Source organism: Neoarius graeffei, chromosome 6, assembly GCF_027579695.1.
Source record: "Neoarius graeffei isolate fNeoGra1 chromosome 6, fNeoGra1.pri, whole genome shotgun sequence".
Lineage (NCBI taxonomy): Eukaryota > Metazoa > Chordata > Actinopteri > Siluriformes > Ariidae > Neoarius > Neoarius graeffei.
This window is the reverse complement of record NC_083574.1, coordinates 36,710,952-36,729,918: the sequence shown is the minus strand read 5'-3', so window position 1 is coordinate 36,729,918 and position 18,967 is coordinate 36,710,952. Positions and strand designations below refer to the sequence as shown.

The following is an 18,967-nucleotide window of genomic DNA, read 5'->3' as shown; positions in this document are numbered from 1 at the left end:
TCTTTTTCCTGGAAAGACATGATGTGGAATTTTAATCACAAAAACAACTTGCTGGAGACGAGCTGGCAAACCTTTTAAATGCATTTTCATTTGATCCTGTGTATTGTACATGCAACAAGCTCCGCCCTCTCTCCATCAGTCCACAACAGCATGTCACTGGAAGCTGAAATAAAGCTCAGAGGAAGCTGTAAACCTATAACCCTCAGCAATGGCATTGAACTGAGCCTCAAAGCATTACAGAGTACAGTCCACCAAAATCCTCTTGCATACCGGATTTAACAATGATACAAATAACACAATAAGAAAACACCCCCTGCCCTGCTGTGTGCTCTTACATAAGGCTGGAGGGAGCGGCAGCGAGAGAGCGTGCGGGAACAGGCCACACAAAGCAGCATTGATCACACAGCCCGGGTGAATGGGATGGGCTTTAGACACAGACACACTCTCGGGCACTCAGAAACCTCAAAGAGCTCCATGAGACACAAAGAACTCCAGTGTGTCTGCACTGACCCCAGGAAGACACACACACACACACACACACACACACACACACACACACACACACACACACATATAATGAAATAGTCATCCTTACTAATCAAGTTATGTGTTGGGAAGTTCTGGGCTTCCTGTCTCTGGGACATCCTGTTTGTGTGTGTGTGTGTGCTTATTTCTTGGTGAGGACTAAATGTCTTCACACGGATAGGAATATCTGACACATTTTACCTTTTGGGAACATTAGAAAAATTGCTTTTTAAAAAAAAAAATTAAAAAACAGTCTAATTTTTTTTTATTGTTATTAAAAAATATCCAAAAATGCAAAAGGATTTATTTTGGTTGCAGACGTTAGAAATAGAGTTAGAGTTAGGTGTAGAATAGCATTAGATTAATAGCGTTAATTATTCTGTTCTAAGCATAGTAAGAAAAAAGTGTGTGTGTGTGTGTGTGTGTGTGTGATGTTACAAGAGGTGGACAATGATAAGGAGAGCAGAATAGGGCTAAGAAAAGCTAAATACCCACAAAGACATCCACCCACACACACACACACACACACACACACACACACACACACACACACACACACACACAAAGGGGGGGCTGGTCATCTCCTTGCCATTAAATCTGAACCGAGTACTAAGACACAGTGACAAAGGGACTCTTTCTGAAAGCTTCTGATCATCTGGACATGCGGATGCAGCTCACACTGAGACATTTACAGCCAGGCGTCAGGACGAAGTTGGCATGTCAGTGTGTGATGCACACTGAGACTGAGCACAGTCTGCGTCCTGGCTGCGGTATGGGAGCTTGCTGCCAGAACTTTAAGAAAGTGGGATTCAGAAGGCTGAGGTTGATGAGAAGCTGTAATTAGTCTTGCACAGGGCTGATTTTAGTGCACAGTGACGTGGCTGTAGGTTTGGGATCCGACTGAGTGTGACATCATGACTTTGGCGGCTCGACTGGACGATTTGGAGGCTACACTGGAGCACATGTTGATGGATGTGTTTGTAAGTCTTTCCAGCTTAACTGTGATTCCGTTGTGACATGAACTCCCTCTGTTACTGCAGAGAATCATAATGATGATGATTATTTAATCATGACAATAATTAAGTTACTGATTTATCACTGCTTCGGTTTGAGGTGGACTGTGGAGAGGATTTATTTTAGCTGTCTGCATAACATTTATTTATTTATTTATTTATTTTTATTTTAATGAACCACGCTCACAAAGCTAAGTTCTAAAGTTCATGTTGCTCTACCTACCGTACCGTACATCATCATCCAACTAGAACAGTTTTTCACTTATCCAGACTTGCGATGCTCGCATCTGCTTCTGATGATGATTATACTGATGATGTTTGTGATGTTATCTCTATCCTGTAGTAACGGCAAAGTGAGAACTACAAGCTCAGTGTCTAAAATGAAATAAAAACGAATCGGTGTTAATCCATGTTAATCATAATCTAAAGTAGTCGGAACCCTTTCATATACAGTTCACACACTTAAAGTTTCTGTTTGTAGAAACATGTAAGATGTAATTCACATTCAAATCACTCTAATGTTACGGTATATTTAACAATTATTCCATGAAATCGAGTCGTACATGAGCTGATAGCCGATGAGGTGCGTATAAGCCATGTACGACGAGGTTGAGTGGAATAACTGTTTTATTCTATCCACGTTCACTGGATTTTGAGAAACAGGGTATTTTTATTTTTATTTTTTGCAAACTCAATAAATAAAAACTTTATACAAAACGCCCAACAAAATCATTTCCGCTTAACAAACCAGCAAAATGGCAGTAGCGATTTGTGAAAAAGGCTGTAATAATAATTCTTGAAAAATAAACAAAGATACATTCTTACCATCAAATACTTTCGTTCCATATGTTGTTACCGGCTGCATGGTGGTGTAGTGGTTAGCGCTGTCGCCTCACAGCAAGAATGTCCGGGTTCGAGCCCCGTGGCCGGTGAGGGCCTTTCTGTGTGGAGTTTGCATGTTCTCCCCGTGTCCGCGTGGGTTTCCTCCAGGTGCTCCGGTTTCCCCCACAGTCCAAAGACATGCAGGTTAGGTTAACTGGTGACTCTAAATTGACCGTAGGTGTGAATGTGAGTGTGAATGGTTGTCTGTGTCTATGTGTCAGCCCTGTGATGACCTGGCGACTTGTCCAGGGTGTACCCCGCCTTTCGCCTGTAGTCAGCTGGGATAGGCTCCAGCTTGCCTGCGACCCTGTAGAAGGATAAAGCGGCTAGAGATAATGAGATGAGATGTTGTTACCTTTTTCTTTTTTTCTGCATTTTTTGGGGTTTTGTTTTTGAGTAGAGTTTTGATTTCGTCCTCAGTTGGTTCAGCAACACGCGCCACCATTTTGTTTTTCTCTACTCACGGTGTATGAGCTGATATCCTAGTAGTAGAGTAGCCAATCAGAGTGCGTGACTGCTCATATCCAGTGAATGTGGATAGAATAAATACCATTATTCTGATATAATTCCTCCACTTCAAGTGTTGCTGTTCCCAATCCAACAAGGCTTCTGCATTTAATCTTTTTACATTAGGAGGTCTAATCAAGTACAATTAGCTTAATTAATTGATTTTATATTGTTATTTTCACATCATATAACTATTTTTAGCTCATCCGGCCTGGCCTGTGGTTGAATGAGCTTATGCGATCACACGTTGCCCGTTGTCGTCCTCCGTCCAGGATTTACAAAAATCGCTACTCCTGCTACAGGATTGATCAGATTTCGATCAAACTCGCATACAATGTTCCCCAGGTGGGTGTGCATGAAAATTGTCAAGATGGTGGTGCTACCTGTCATATTTACGATTTTATGAGCGTCTTGGCCTGTTTGAGCTACAGCCTCATTGGGGCTATTTTTTAAATTTTGTACACAATTGTTATATTGCTCTATACAATGGCATTTTCAGTCATTTTGGAACAACAAAAACATTTATACTGTTTGTGGAAGTGTATCATGGCATGAACAAAGGAGATTTCTGAGGACCTCAGAAAAAGCATTGTTGATGTTCATCAGGCTGGAAAATGTTACAAAACCATCTCTAAAGAGTTCGGACTCCACCAATCCACAGTCAGACAGATTGTGTACAAATGGAGGAAATTCAAAACCATTGTTTCCCTCCCCAGGAGTGGTCGACCAACAAAGATCACTCCAAGAGCAAGGTGTGTAATAGTTGGCGAGGTCACAAAGGACCCCAGGGTAACTTCTAAGCAACTGAAGGCCTCTCTCACATTGGCTAATGTTAATGTTCATGAGTCCACCATCAGGAGAACACTGAACAACAATGGTGTGCATGGCAGGGTTGCAAGGAGAAAGCCACTGCTCTCCAAAAAGAACATTGCTGCTTTTCTGCAGTTTGCTAAAGATCATGTGGACAAGCCAGAAGGCTATTGGAAAAAGGTTTTGTGGACGGATGAGACCAAAATAGAACTTTCTGGTTTAAATGAGAAGCGTTATGTTTGGAGAAAGGAAAACACTGCAACAACAAAAACATTTATACTAAACGTATTTTTCAGCAGTAATGGTTTTATCCCATATTACTTCTCTGATATTCTTTGATGTGTGCCAATTTCAGTCAAAATTAATTTAAATTTGGATGCATTATTGAGGAATAAAGCTGTCTGAAATCTGGGGGTTTTATAATTTATGCATCAAAAGGTTAGTGATGCAAACAGCTGTTAGTCTGAGAAACAGCTTTAGGATCAAAAGGTTGCTGGTTTGATTCCCTAGACCAGCAGGAATGACTGAAATGCCCTTGAACAAAGCACCTAACCCTCAACTGCTGTCCTGGGTATGTTGTATGTCACTCTGGATAAGAACATCTGCTAAATGCCTGTAATGTGATGTTTAAAAGTGCTCCCAGACTTAACCATATAATTTCTAAGCTACTGCGTTAAGAAAACTCTGATTTGTTTATGTGTGTGTGTTCTTTTTTTTCCATCCATGCAATGCATCTGTCTAGTTTCTTAATTTCAGGCCTAATTTTATATGTTTTCCAGCCCAGAATTTAGCCCCGCCCACTATAGAACACAACAGCCTTTCCTTAAAAGGAAACTCATGAGGCGAATGTAATTTCTATAGACGGGTGTGGCATTGGTTAGGGAGACAGGAAGACTTCCTCATGGGCTCTAATATATACTCAAGCTACTGAAAAGGAACGTCAGCAACTTTCATCACATACAGTACCAGTCAAAAGTTTGTACACCCTTATTCATAGGTTTTTGTGACTATTTTCTGCATTGTAGAACAATACAAAAGGCATCAAAACTATGAAATAACACATGACACATATATGGAATTGCATGATGGACAAAAAAGTGTTTAAAAAAAACAATGTTTAATATTTTAGATTCTTCAAAGTAGCCATTGTTTACCTCAATGACGCTTTACACACTACTGACATTATCTTAACCAGCTTCATGAGGTCGTCACCTGGAATGCTTTTCAGTTAAACAGGTGCCTCGTCAAAAGTTAATTAGTGCAATTTCTTGCCTTCTTAATGCGTTTGAGATCAAACAATAAATAGTAAATAATAACAATACAGTAAATAGCCCTATTCCACAACTGTAGTAATCCATATTATGTCAAGAACCAAACAACTAAAGAGAAACGACATCTATCATTACTTTAAGACATGAAGTGGCTTTAATTAATAAAAATAAAGAAAAGACATTGAATTAGAAGGTGTGTCCAAACTTTTAACTGGTATCGTGTATATATAGGTGTTCCAAGTTAAAATAAAGTTGAGTTCTGGTGTTTTATTTACTCACTGTTCTACATGTATAGCTACTATTTTAATTAAGCATAGCCTATTATGCATCTTATCCAGAAATAATAGGTTAAGTATAATTTAGTTTTGTGTGTGTGTGTGTGTGTGTGTGTGTGTGTGTGTGTGTGTGTGTGTTTTAAAGAAAAAAAATGCAAAACCACATAATCACTTTCATTTTCATCTTCACACTCCAACTACGGTAGATAGTTATATTATAACCGTGGGGGTTTCGAGCTGTATATGATTACTCCACATGAATAAATGAAAAAATTTGCGTTATTTCCAGCCTTAATGTGCTTGATCATTAATACACAGATTTGATAAAGAGTACAACTTTGTAGAAAATGTCTTGCTCTTGTTTTAGAAAGACGATCAGAGGGAGGAGCGTGGTGTTGCTTTCCGTCAGTTCAACCCTCAGGCTTCATTACTCACTCCAGTGAATCCTCAGGCCAAACGCTCATCAGGATATTTTAGGAAATGAGTTGCGTTTCCTCTGCAATCTCGCTATATTTCTGGAATTTATCTCTAAAACCAAGCAGAAGCAATGGCTATGTTTAGGTTGATTATAGGTTCCTCTCTCTGTTTCTCTCTCTCTCTCTCTCTCTCTCTCTCTCTCTCTCTCTCTCTCTCTGTGAGGTGAAGAGGAGAAATCTCCCTAAAAGAAAGGCTTGTCCTAAATTTAAGACTTAGACGTGTCTTGTGGTTCCATAATTGTACCTTGAGGCTAATGAAGCACAGAAGCAGCTGCTGCATTTAGACTACCTTCTGCTGAGTCCTGCTTCTTACACAGTATTAACTGTTTGTGTTTTTGGATTTAGTTTTAATTTTAGTCTTTTGACAAAATCATAATAGTTTTACTTTAAATGGGACAGTATATAAAGTGAATTACTTCATCCCAAGTTAAATCAGCGTAAAACTTGGTTGTTTTATTTACATGCTACATGCTAGGTTTTGTGCTAGCTTGCTGCAGATTAGCAAAGCAAGCTAGCTGTACTAGATAGCAACGATCACTTCACCAGATGTACAGACAATCTCTGCTACTTTCTTCCTTCCTGCTTTATTTCCCTTCGAAATGGCTCAATACACATTTAGTGAGATGTTGTATATCAGGGCTTTTCAAAGTGTGGGGCACGCCTCCCCGAGGGGGCGCCAGAGTTCTTCAAGGGGGGCGCAACATGAGGAAAAATAAACCAGAATAAGTTACTATTGCGGACATTTAGCGAACTTCAGCTAGCCTTTGCCAGAGACAAAATGGATCGATTTTTAGTACCTAAAGCTACAGTGAGTGAGGAGACAGAGTCTGGGCCAAGCAAAAAAAAAGAAGGAAGTATGACCACGATTATTTAAAGTTTGGATTTTCATGGACTGGATCTGAAGATGCTCCACTGCCACAGTGTGCTGTCTGCCAAGAGGTGCTAGCTAACGATGCTATGAGATGTTTAAAATGTGTAAAACAAGATGTTTTTTAAAAAAGCATAGATGTTTAAAATGTGTAAAAAAAAAATGTTTTAAAAAGCACAGATGTTTAAAATGTGTAAAAAAAAAAGAGGTTTTAAAAAAGCACAGATGTTTAAAATGTGTAAAAAAGATGTTTTAAAAAGCACAGATGTTTAAAATGTGTAAAAAAGATGTTTTAAAAAGCACAGATGTTTAAAATGTGTAAAAAAAAGATGTTTTAAAAAACACAGATGTTTAAAATGTGTAAAAAAGATGTTTTAAAAAGCACAGATGTTTAAAATGTGTAAAAAAAAAAATAGGTTTTTAAAAAGCACAGATGTTTAAAATGTGTAAAAAAGATGTTTTAAATGTGTAAAAAAAAAGATGTTTTAAAAACACAGATGTTTAACATGTGTAAAAAAAGATGTTTTAAAAAACACAGATGTTTAAAATGTGTAAAAAAGATGTTTTAAAAAGCACAGATGTTTAAAATGTGTAAAAAAAATAGGTTTTTAAAAAGCACAGATGTTTAAAATGTGTAAAAAAGATGTTTTTAAAAAAGCAGATGTTTAAAATGTGTAAAAAAATGTTTTAAAAAGCACAGATGTTTAAAATGTGTAAAAAAAGAGGTTTTAAAAAAGCACAGATGTTTAAAATGTGTAAAAAAGATGTTTTAAAAAAACACAGATGTTTAAAATGTGTAAAAAAAAGATGTTTTAAAAAGCACAGATGTTTAAAATGTGTAAAAAAATATGTTTTAAAAAAACACAGATGTTTAAAATGTGTAAAAAAGATGTTTTAAAAAACACAGATGTTTAAAATGTGTAAAAAAGATGTTTTAAAAAGCACAGATGTTTAAAATGTGTAAAAAATAGGTTTTTAAAAAGCACAGATGTTTAAAATGTGTAAAAAAGATGTTTTTTAAAAAGCAGATGTTTAAAATGTGTAAAAAAAAAAGATGTTTTAAAAAAGCACAGATGTTTAAAATGTGTAAAAAAGATGTTTTAAAAAAGCACAGATGTTTAAAATGTGTAAAAAAAAAGATGTTTTAAAAAGCACAGATGTTTAAAATGTGTAAAAAAGAGGTTTTAAAAAAGCAGATGTTTAAAATGTGTAAAAAAAGATGTTTTAAAAAAGCACAGATGTTTAAAATGTGTAAAAATATGTTTTCAAAAAGCACAGATGTTTAAAATGTGTAAAATAAAAAAATTAAAATGTGTACAAGAACCATTTTTTTAAATACGAATGGAACATTAAGTAGAGCAACAACAAAAATTGTGAGGGGGGGGCGCTGTTGTTTATTTGCTCTCTGAGGGGGGGCTGACTCTCCCACACTTTGAAAACCCCTGTTGTATATGACAGGATAATAAGTAAACAGTTTTTTTTTCTTTTTTTTGTGTGTCAAACAATAAAGGGGGAAAAACAGCAGGTAGATATCAAAGTTGGGAATCAGAAAGTGAAGAAACATCAGATTACATGTGCCATAAGTTTGGTCTGAGGAACCAGTCGAGAAAATGGGCTACGAGCACAAACACTTCTTCTTTCTCCTTGTCCAGCACTGTTGCCAGGTCGGGGTCCATGTGAAGAAGAAGAAACCTTTATTTGTCACATGCACACTTCAAGCACAGTGAGATTCATCCTCTGCATTTAACCCATCTGAAGCAGTGAACACACGCACACACAGTCAGAGCAGTGGGCAGCCATACTGCAGCGCCCGGGGAGCAGTTGGGGTTCAGGTGCCTTGCTCAAGGGCACTTCAGCCCAAGACTGCCCCATGTTAACCTAACTGCATGTCTTTGGACTGTGGGGGAAACCAGAGCACCCGGAGGAAACCCACACAGACACGGGGAGAACATGCAAACTCCACACAGAAAGGCCCTTGCCGGTGGCTGGGCTCAAACCTGGAACCTTCTTGCTGTGAGGCGACAGTGCTAACCACTACACCACCATGGACCCTATTGATCCACATGTCATATTAATTGGGGCATAGTTTTATGCCAGATGTCTTTCCTGCCACAACCCTCCCATTTCTGGGCTTGAGAAACAACCATTCACACTTATGGGCAATTTAGAATAGCAAATTGGCCTAACTGCAAGTTTTTGGACTGTGGGAGGCTCAAACCCAGAACCTTCTTGCTGTGAGGCGAAAGTGCTAATCACTACACCACCGTGCCACCCCCTAGCACAAATACTTCTGTATTATAGACAAAATAGTGCTTCCAGCTTGTCCATTGTAATGGCAATGGCACTATTTTACACACTGTGTCTGCAGGAGCTCCTAAAAATGAACATCAGCAATCTTCATCATCTACAGTACCAGTCAAAAGTTTGTACACCCCTACCCTACTCATTCATAGGTTTTTCTGTATTTGGACTATTTTCTACATTGTAGAACAATACTGAAGACATCAGAACTATGAAATAACATATGGAGGAACTGCGTATGTGGCAGACAAAAAAGTGTTAAAAAAACATGTTTCATATTTTAGATTCTTCAATGTATCCAGCATTTACCTTGATGATGCTTTACACACTACTGCCATTATCTTAACCAGCTTCATGAGGTCGTCACCTGGAATGCTTTTCAATTAACAGGTGCCTCGTCAAAAGTTAATTAGTGCAATTTCTTGTCTTCTTAATACATTTGAGATCAAACAGTAAATAGTAAATGATAAAAATACAGTAAATAGTCCTATTCCACAACTGTAGTGATCCATATTATGTCAAGAACCGCCCGACTGAGTAAAGAGAAACGGCATCCATTATTACAAATAAAAATAAAGAAAAAACCCACTGAATTAGGAGGTATGTCCAAACTTTTGACTTGCACTGTATGTAAGAACAAGCATCAGATTGTATGCGTCATCATACCTAAACATGAAGATAAGGAAATACCTAGTAATAGAAATGAACACCCAAGCTAAAGTTACTCAACACTAGGACTTTATTGTAAGAATGAAGAAAACAAATGTTAGTCATTGCTCTCTCGCTGTACTGCCGGGTGTAAACAATGATTGTGAAATTGGTGCTATTTATTGGTGTAAAAATACATCGTAGCCCTATTTGTTGCTTTACGATGTTATACCATTTACCAGCAGCACCATTATATGGAGGTCATCGCATTTAATAATGTTCTGCTAATGTGCATATTAATGTGTATATTACACTGAATTAAAGTACATTAACTTCACTAAAGTGTCATCAGGGATGCTAGCTCTAGCTAGCTAATAATATATTAACCTAAAATGACAGACACAACAAAAATTAGTTTTTCCGAGGGGATAAAATTGTTAGCAAATGTTACACTAAATTAGGAATGTGTGAAAATGTTCCTGCGATTAGAAACATTTCATTTTTGCATATATACTGTACGCAGATCTGAGACAACGGGTCCAAAGTCAAATTAGCAGCAGTGTGTGTCAGTGTTTTTTTTTTCTTTTCTAATTGTCTGTTAATGATGTAAGTCATATTCAGAGTTGTGTGAACGCCTGAACTATCCTCCTTTCTCTCCTTTCTTTAGTCAGTAAGTTCTTTGGGTATAAAGCTATAAATCCCTCCAGAACAAATCAGTCAGTATGAACTATTTCTCTGAATGGACTTTCAACTTTCAAAGAGCAAAAGATTCAGATTTCTACTCTGTGTGTGTGTGTGTGTGTGTGTGTACGTGCTGGGTGGCACAGGGCATCGACTGCAGTTTGTCACTTGTCGCCATGGGAGCAGCAGTGAGGACTAAAGGCCAGCTCTGACCATGACTCTATTTTATTACCCATCCATTATGCGTGCACACAGAGAGAGAAAAAGAGAGAGAGAGAGAGACAGAGAGAGAGAGAGATGTGCTTACACTTATTCATATTCCCAGTAAACAGACATTGGACAAGATACAGTTCCTGCTTCATCACAAAACTGAAGACTTGTATTATGAGATTGACCTATAAAAAGGACACCTTTAGTTTGCCCCACAAAAGCACACACACACACACACACACACACACTGAAACAGTGTCTGTGCGCCTTTGTGTGTTTGAATTCAGCACTTGGCAGCACCGTGGTGTCCCTGCTGTATTCTAAGCGCTCTCTATTGTGAGCACATGTATTTGAAAAGCCAGTTATTGTTACTGTGGTGGTAGAGGAAAGTGTGTGTGTGTGTGTGTGTGTGTGTGTGTGTGTGTGTGTGTGTGTGTGTGTGCATGCTTTTATGGGATAAACTAAAGGTGCTCTTTTTATAGGTCAATCTAATAATACAAGTATTCAGTTTTGTTATGAAGCAGAAACAGCAGCTTGTCCAATGTCTATTTACCGGGAATATGAATGAGTGTAAGGACATCTCTCTCTCTCTCTCTCTCTCTCTCTCTCTCTCTCACTATGTTATGTTCAGCATAATAGCGCATGTATTCACTGTAGACTCGGATAGAAATGTGCTTCAGTTATTATCTGATATTCCTTTTGTAGAATGTTTGTATTTAGCCAAAAGGGAACTCCCTGTTTTCTCTCTCATTGTTGTGCTATTTGTCAGAGTTTCCATGTTCATATTTGCCATACTGGAGTCTCAAAATATCTCCAGTTTCATTAAAAACATTTTCTGCCCCTCTACAGTACCAGCCAAAAGTTTGTACACCCCTACTCGTTCATAGTTTTGTTTTTGTTTTTCTGTACAGTGGTGCTTGAAAGTTTGTGAACCCTTTAGAATGTTCTACTGTATATTTCTGCATAAATATGGCCTAAAACATCATCAGGTTTTCACACAAGTCCTAAACATAGATAAAGAGAACCCAGTTAAACAAATGAGACAAAAATATTATACTTGGTCATTTATTTATTGAGGAAAATGATCCAATATTACATATCTGTGAGTGGCAAAAGTATGTGAACCTCTAGGATTAGCAGTTAATTTGAAGGTGAAATTAGAGTCAGGTGTTTTCAATCAATGGGATGACAATCAGGTGTGAGTGGGCACCCTGTTTAATTTAAAGAACAGGGATCCATCAAAGTCTGATCTTCACAACACATGTTTGTGTAAGTGTATCATGGCACGAACAAAGGAGATTTCTGAGGACCTCAGAAAAAGCGTTGTTGATGCTCATCAGGCTGGAAAAAGTTACAAAACCATCTCTAAAGAGTTTGGACTCCACCAATCCACAGTCAGACAGACTGTGTACAAATGGAGGAAATTCAAGACCATTGTTACCCTCCCCAGGAGTGGTCGACCAACAAAGATCACTCCAAGAGCAAGGTGTGTAATAGTCGGCGAGGTCACAAAGGACCCCAGGGTAACTTCTAAGCAACCGAAGGCCTCTCTCACATTGGCTAATGTTAATGTTCATGAGTCCACCATCAGGAGAACACTGAACAACAATGGTGTGCATGGCAGGGTTGCAAGGAGAAAGCCACTGCTCTCCAAAAAGAACATTGCTGCTCTTCTGCAGTTTGCTAAAGATCACGTGGACAAGACAGAAGGCTATTGTAAAAATGTTTTGTGGATGGATGAGACCAAAAAATAACTTTTTGGTTTACATGAGAAGTGTTATGTTTGGAGAAAGGAAAACACTGCATTCCAGCATTAGAATCTTATCCCATCTGTGAAACATGGTGGTGGTAGTATCATGGTTTGGCCCTGTTTTGCTGCATCTGGGCCAGGACGGCTTGCCATCATTGATGGAACAATAAATTGTGAATTATACCAGTGAATTCGAAAGGAAAATGTCAGGACATCTGTCCATGAACTGAATCTCAAGAGAAGGTGGGTCACGCAGCAAGACAACGACCCTAAGCACACAAGTCGTTCTACCAAAGAATGGTTAAAGAAGAATAAAGTTAATGTTTTGGAATGGCCAAGTCAAAGTCCTGACCTTAATCCAATCGAAATGTTGTGGAAGGACCTGAAGCGAGCAGTTCATGTGAGGAAACCCACCAACATCCCAGAGTTGAAGCTGTTCTGTACAGAGGAATGGGCTAAAATTCCTCCAAGCCGGTGTGCAGGACTGATCAACAGTTACCGGAAATGTTTAGTTGCAGTTATTGCTGCACAAGGGGGTCACACCAGATACTGAAAGCAAAGGTTCACATACTTTTGCCACTCACAGATATGTAATATTGGATTATTTTCCTCAATAACTAAATGACCAAGTATAATATTTTTGTCTCATTTATTTAACCTGGTTCTCTTTATCTACTTTTAGGACTTGTGTGAAAATCTGATGATGTTTTCGGTCATATTTATGCAGAAATATAGAAAATTCTAAAGGGGTCACAAATTTTCAAGCACCACTGTATTCTCATTATTTTCTACATTGTACAACAATACTGAAGGCATCAAAACTATGAAATAACATCTGGAACATATATGTAATTATGTGGTAAACAAAAAAGTGTTAAAAAAAACAAAATATATTTCATATTTTAGATTCTTCAAAGTATCCAGCGTTTACCTCGATGACGCTTTGTACACTATTGGCATTATCTTAACCAGCTTCATGAGGTCGTCACCTGGAATGCTTTTCAGTTAACAGGTGCCTCGTCAAAAGTTAATTAGTGCAATTTCTTGCCTTCTTAATGGGTTTGAGATCAAACAGTAAATAGTAAACAATAAATATACTAAATAAATAAATAACCCTATTCCACAACTGTAATAATCCATATTATGTCAAGAACCAGACAACAAAGTAAAGACAAATGACATCCATCATTACTTTGACATGAAGTGACTTTTAATTTATAAAAATAAAGAAAAACATTAAATTAGAAGGTGTGTGCAAACTTTTGACTGGTACTGTGTGTCACAAATGACTTCATGAGTAAATTAACAGCTTTGTTTAAATTATACCCGAATCAATGTTTAATTTTAAAAAATGGTCAAAATGCTGAAATGGTTTAAATATTTTTTTTTTTTTTGTTCAATACCAGGACTATTTGTTTTCAGACACTTTTGCGGGAAAAAAAAATCATTTCAAATATAATACTAATAGTATTAGCTACAATAGGTATTCAATCAGGGCGGCACGGTGGTGTAGTGGTTAGCGCTGTCGCCTCACAGCATGAAGGTCCTGGGTTTGAGCCCCGGGGCCGGCGAGGGCCTTTCTGTGTGGAGTTTGCATGTTCTGTCCGTGTGGGTTTCCTCCGGGTGCTCCGGTTTCCCCCACAGTCCAAAGACATGCAGGTTAGGTTAACTGGTGACTCTAAATTGACCGTAGGTGTGAATGGTTGTCTATGTATCAGCCCTGTGATGACCTGGCGACTTGTCCAGGGTGTACCCTGCCTTTTGCCCGTAGTCAGCTGGGATAGGCTCCAGCTTGCCTGCGACCCTGTAGAAGGATAAAGCGGCTAGAGATAATGAGATGAGGTATTCAATCATTTTGTGATGTCACAAGTGGGGCTTAATGCAGTGAACCTATCACGTCCTATTATTCGAGGATAACATGCTCTGTGTCTGAAATGGTACAAGTGTCTGAATCTGTAGCTGCAAGATGGCTTCTAAAATAGTGCCTGTAGTGAATAAAGTGTAGTTCCAATTTTGCTGAAGGAACAAAAAGATTCACATGCAACTTATTTGCCACAGCCTCTCAACGAATATCAGCATTTTATCGCAAACATACAGCACGATGAAGAGCACAATTTCAAACATTCACTGCAATGTTCGCCACACCCACCTCTACCACTACTCTGTTTGAATAAGATCAATATGTAATAAATAATCTTGTCTCTTTTCTGAACACATCAAGCATTGCCAACTTCATGTCTAAGTTTTGCTATTTCTGCAAACACACTCACGAGTCACATTTTAACACAGACGAGTAACACTGGGCTTTACAAAATGCAGAGAGATTTTAGGCTGTAAAAGAGGTGAAATTATGTAGTACCGTGTCTTGCAAAAGTATTCATCCCCCTTGGTGTCTGTCCTGTTTTGTTGCATTACAAGCTGGAATTAAAATGGATTTTGAAGGGTTAGCACCATTTGCTTTACACAGCATGCCTACCACTTTAAAAGTGCAAATTGTTTTTTTTTTTTTATTGTGACACAAACAATAAGATGGAAAATGAATAATTACATAATCCACTTGTGTGCAATCAAAGTGTCACATGATCTGTCACATGATGTCTGTATAAGTCAACCTGTTCTGGAAGGTCTCTGACTCTGCAACACTACTAAGCAAGCAAAATGAAAACCAAGGAGCCTCCAAACAGGTCAGAGACAAAGTTGTGGAGAAGTTCAGATCGGGGTTGGGTTATAATATCTCAAACTTTGAATATCCCAGGGAGCACCATTAAATCCATTATAGCAAAATGGAAAGAATATGGCACCACTACAAACCTGACAAGAGAAGGCCGCCCACCAAAACTCACAGACCGGGCAATGTGTCAGAGGGGGACAATCTGGAGTACAGAGAGGTCATCACCAACTTTGTCGCCTGGTGCAAACTGAACCACCTGCACATTAACGCCAGCAAGACAAAGGAGGTGGTGATCGATTTCAGAAGGACGGTTCTTCAAATTGCACCAGTGAACATCCAGGGTTTGGACATTGAGATCGTGGAGGAGTACAAATACCTGGGTGTTCACCTCAACAACAAACTGGACTGGACTAACAACACAGATGTCCTGTACAAGAAGGGCCAAAGTCGTCTCCACCTCTTGAGAAGACTGAGGTCTTTTGGTGTGTGCAGGACACTGCTTAGGACTTTTTATGACTCTGTGGTAGCATCAGCGATTTTCTACGCTGTGGTCTACTGGGGCTGTGGAAGTTCAGAGAGGGACAGGAAGAAACTTAATAAACTGGTCAGAAGGGCTGGCTCAGTCTTGGACTGTCCTCTGGACTCCATTGAGGTGGTGGGTGAGAGGAGGATGTTAGCCAAGCTGACCTCAATCATGGATAACCCCTCTCACCCCCTACATGAGGCTGTGGGGGCTTTAAGCAGCTCTTTTAGTAGTAGACTGCTACACCCACGGTGTAAGAAGGAGAGATACCGCAGGTCATTCATACCTACTGCTGTCAGACTGTATAACACCCACAACTTGTAACGTAGCACCAATAACCTGTTTGTCATTTAATTTGCACTACTTCACCACTACTACCTCTGCCATCTCTCATCGATGCAATGATTATGTGCAATAATATAGGCCCTAAACTATTTTTATGCATACTTATATTTATATTTATATATATAATATTATTTATGTATATATGTGTGTATATATACAGAGTCTACCTGTAATGTGTAATTTTTCCGAGCCTCTCAATAAGGCAATTTTTCTATACTTTTTCACGGTAGATAATGCAAATAGCCCTCTGTATTTAATCCTTCGTTTGTCTAATTTTTATTTCAGTTTTATTTGTTATCTGCTTGACATTTTCTTGCTACTGTAACACGTGAATTTCCCCGATGTGGGATGAATAAAGTGAATCTAATCTAATCTAATCTAATCTAATCTAAAGGAGGGCATTAATCAGAGATGCAACAAAGACACCAAAGATAACACTGAAGGAGCTGCAAAGATCCACAGCGGAGATGGGCGTATCTGTCCATAGGACCACTTTAAGCCATACGCTCCACAGAGCGGGGCTTTATGGAAGAGTGGCCAGAAAAAAGCCATCGCTTAATAAAATGCGTTTGGAGTTTGCCCAGCAGCATGTGGCAGACTCCCCAAACACATGGAAGAAGATTCTCTGGTCAAATGAGACTAAAACTGAGCTTTTTGGCCATCATGGGAAATGCCATGCATGGCATAAATCCAACACTTCCCATCACCCTGAGAACACCATTCCTACAGTGAAGCATGGTGGTGGCAGCATCATGCTGTGGGGATGTTTTTCATCTGCAGGGACAGGAAAGCTGGTCAGGACTGAAGGAAAGATGGATGGCACTAAATACAGGGCAGTTCTGGAGGAAAACCTGTTTGAGTCGGCCAGAGGTTTGAAACTGGGACAAAGGTTCATGTTCCAGCAGGACAATGACCCTAAACATACTGCTAAAGCTACACTGGAGTGGTTTAAAGAGAAACATTTACATGTCTTGGAATGTCCTAATCAAAGCCCAGACCTCAATCCAACTGAGAATCTGTGGCATAACTTGAAGATTGCTGTCCACCAACGCAACACATATAACTTGAAGGAGTTGGAGCAGTTTTGCCTTGAGGAATGGGCAAAAATCCCAGTGGCTAGATGTGCTAAGCTAATAGAGGCATACCCCAAAAGACTTGCAGCTGTAATTGCACTAAAAGGTGGCTCTACAAAGTATTGACTTTGGGGTTGACTACCTATGCATACTCCAGATTTCTGTTTTTTCATCTTAATTACTGTTTGTGTCGCAGTAAAAAAAAAAAAAAAATTGCATCTTTAAAATGGTAGGCATGTTGCATAAATCAAACGGTGCTAACCCTCTAAAAATCTATTTAAATTCCAGCTTGTAATGCAACAAAACCAGATCAAACACCAAGGGGGATGAATACTTTTGCAAGACACTGTATGTGGATCCAGGATTTTTTTTTTGGTCTATTCTCAATGTAACTCAAAAAGTAGTGAATGGATTTTGGTGAAATTTGGTGTACAGCTTTAGTCTTCTTCTTGGTTCAAGTGATTTGATTTTGATGTTGATAATATGGCGAAGGTATGCACTCGACCATGTGCTCTTCTGGTTTTGTTTTGTTTAACCTAAAACTGTAGTTTTTGCTCCTAATTCAATTGTTTCACCAATAATTTTTCATTTAGAACTTCGGAGAAGCAGCTAAAAACTGCTTGACCTATGTATTTGGGAACTTTAAGAAAAGAAAATGACACATACACATGTACACACACTCGGGTTTAACTATTGCTCACAAATGTACAATCTGCAGCTGGTAAATTATTCACAATTGTTCCAGATGCTGTTTCTCGCTGTCGTCTTCTCTGTTTATCATCGTCAGTATGAATTTGTTCTCCACCCAACATGACTAATATGTATCAAATGTGCATGTGATTACTCAGTATAGGAACGCACAGGCCCTGGGCATTACACCATGTATTTTCATAATGCTTTTTTCAAACACTAAGTCTTTGGCAATAGATATGCTGATTTATGAAACCTCATTATGGATGTCCGCCTGTGGCTGAGTGTCCAACATAAAGTTTAGAGTCTAAACACACACACACACACACACACACACACACACTTCGCCATGGGCTATGAGTGTAGTGTGAATAGGAGCTGTCTCGAGGTCTCAGTGCTTCAGTTCTCCTTTAAAGCAGTCCAGTTCCAGCCATTGAACTGACTCAATTAGTCCACACTATCGCCTACAGTACCAACCGACCTCCCCCTCGCCTCCATCCCTCCCCTTTTTGTGTTGTGAGCACCGAGTGGCTCTTGGGGGTATTGTGTTGGCTGGAAAACATAAGTTCATTTAACCAAACTGCAAGTGTGTGACAGGTTAATTTACTGCAGTACACAGGAGTTTTGAGAACCATGTAGCCAAGTCTATTAGCTGAAACGTGTGTGTGTGTGTGTGTGTGTGTGTGTGTGTGTGTGTGTGTGATAGGAAATCCCATGTTAAAAAATAACAGTAGAAAGTACCACATCCTTGTCTGAGCAGCAGAATCCAGAATGAGTATACCAGCCTCAGTCTCTCTGTTTGACCCAGAAAAGGGAATCAGGAATCCACTTTCCGAGCAGAGTCATCACCGAAATCCAGAATGACTCACAGCACCATGTGTCAGGGGTAAAAATAGCACAACTTTAATATTCCAAATTCAGCCTGCAACTAAATAAATGATTCGTGGATATTGAAGAAGACACGGCTGATCCTATCCTATCCTATCCTATCCTATCCTATCCTATCCTATCCTATCCTATCCTATCCTATCCTATCCTATCTCTTTCTCTCATTCCTTTCTGCTTATTTTAGGCTGTTCTTAAGATGACAGACAAGAGATGACAGCCAGCTTCTTCCCTCTCTCTAACACATACACTTACACACATGCACAAGGCTCTGATGACTAATAAGAGACAGATTCAGGGTGGCGGTGGGGGGGAATTTCATTGTATTGTGTGTCAGATGTACGGTACCAAACTCCCCGGATACTCTTTTGTCTCCTCCTAACCATGCCGTTGTGTCGACGTTTAAGAGTTACTGCATAAGTCTGCATAAGTTACTGCATTATTACAGAAAGCCAGATATCCTGTTCAACATGCCAGCTCCTTTCTTCATATGGTTTTATTAGAAATGTTAAATATAACTGTATATACGGTAGCATGACATCTAATAATCATCACTAACTCAT

The 18,967-nt window shown here is 39.0% G+C and overlaps 1 protein-coding gene across 1 annotated transcript in view; it reads left to right on the top strand.

The window, feature by feature from the left end:
• Nucleotides 1-1,260: 1,260 nt before the first annotated feature.
• frmd4a (FERM domain containing 4A) overlaps nt 1,261-18,967 on the top strand; it is a 288,964-nt gene continuing 271,257 nt past the window's right edge. Inside the window, exon 1 of the mRNA XM_060923607.1 lies at nt 1,261-1,505. Coding sequence (XP_060779590.1) covers nt 1,440-1,505 — 66 coding nt within the window. The 5' untranslated portion in view covers nt 1,261-1,439. The remainder of the gene's footprint in view (nt 1,506-18,967) is intronic.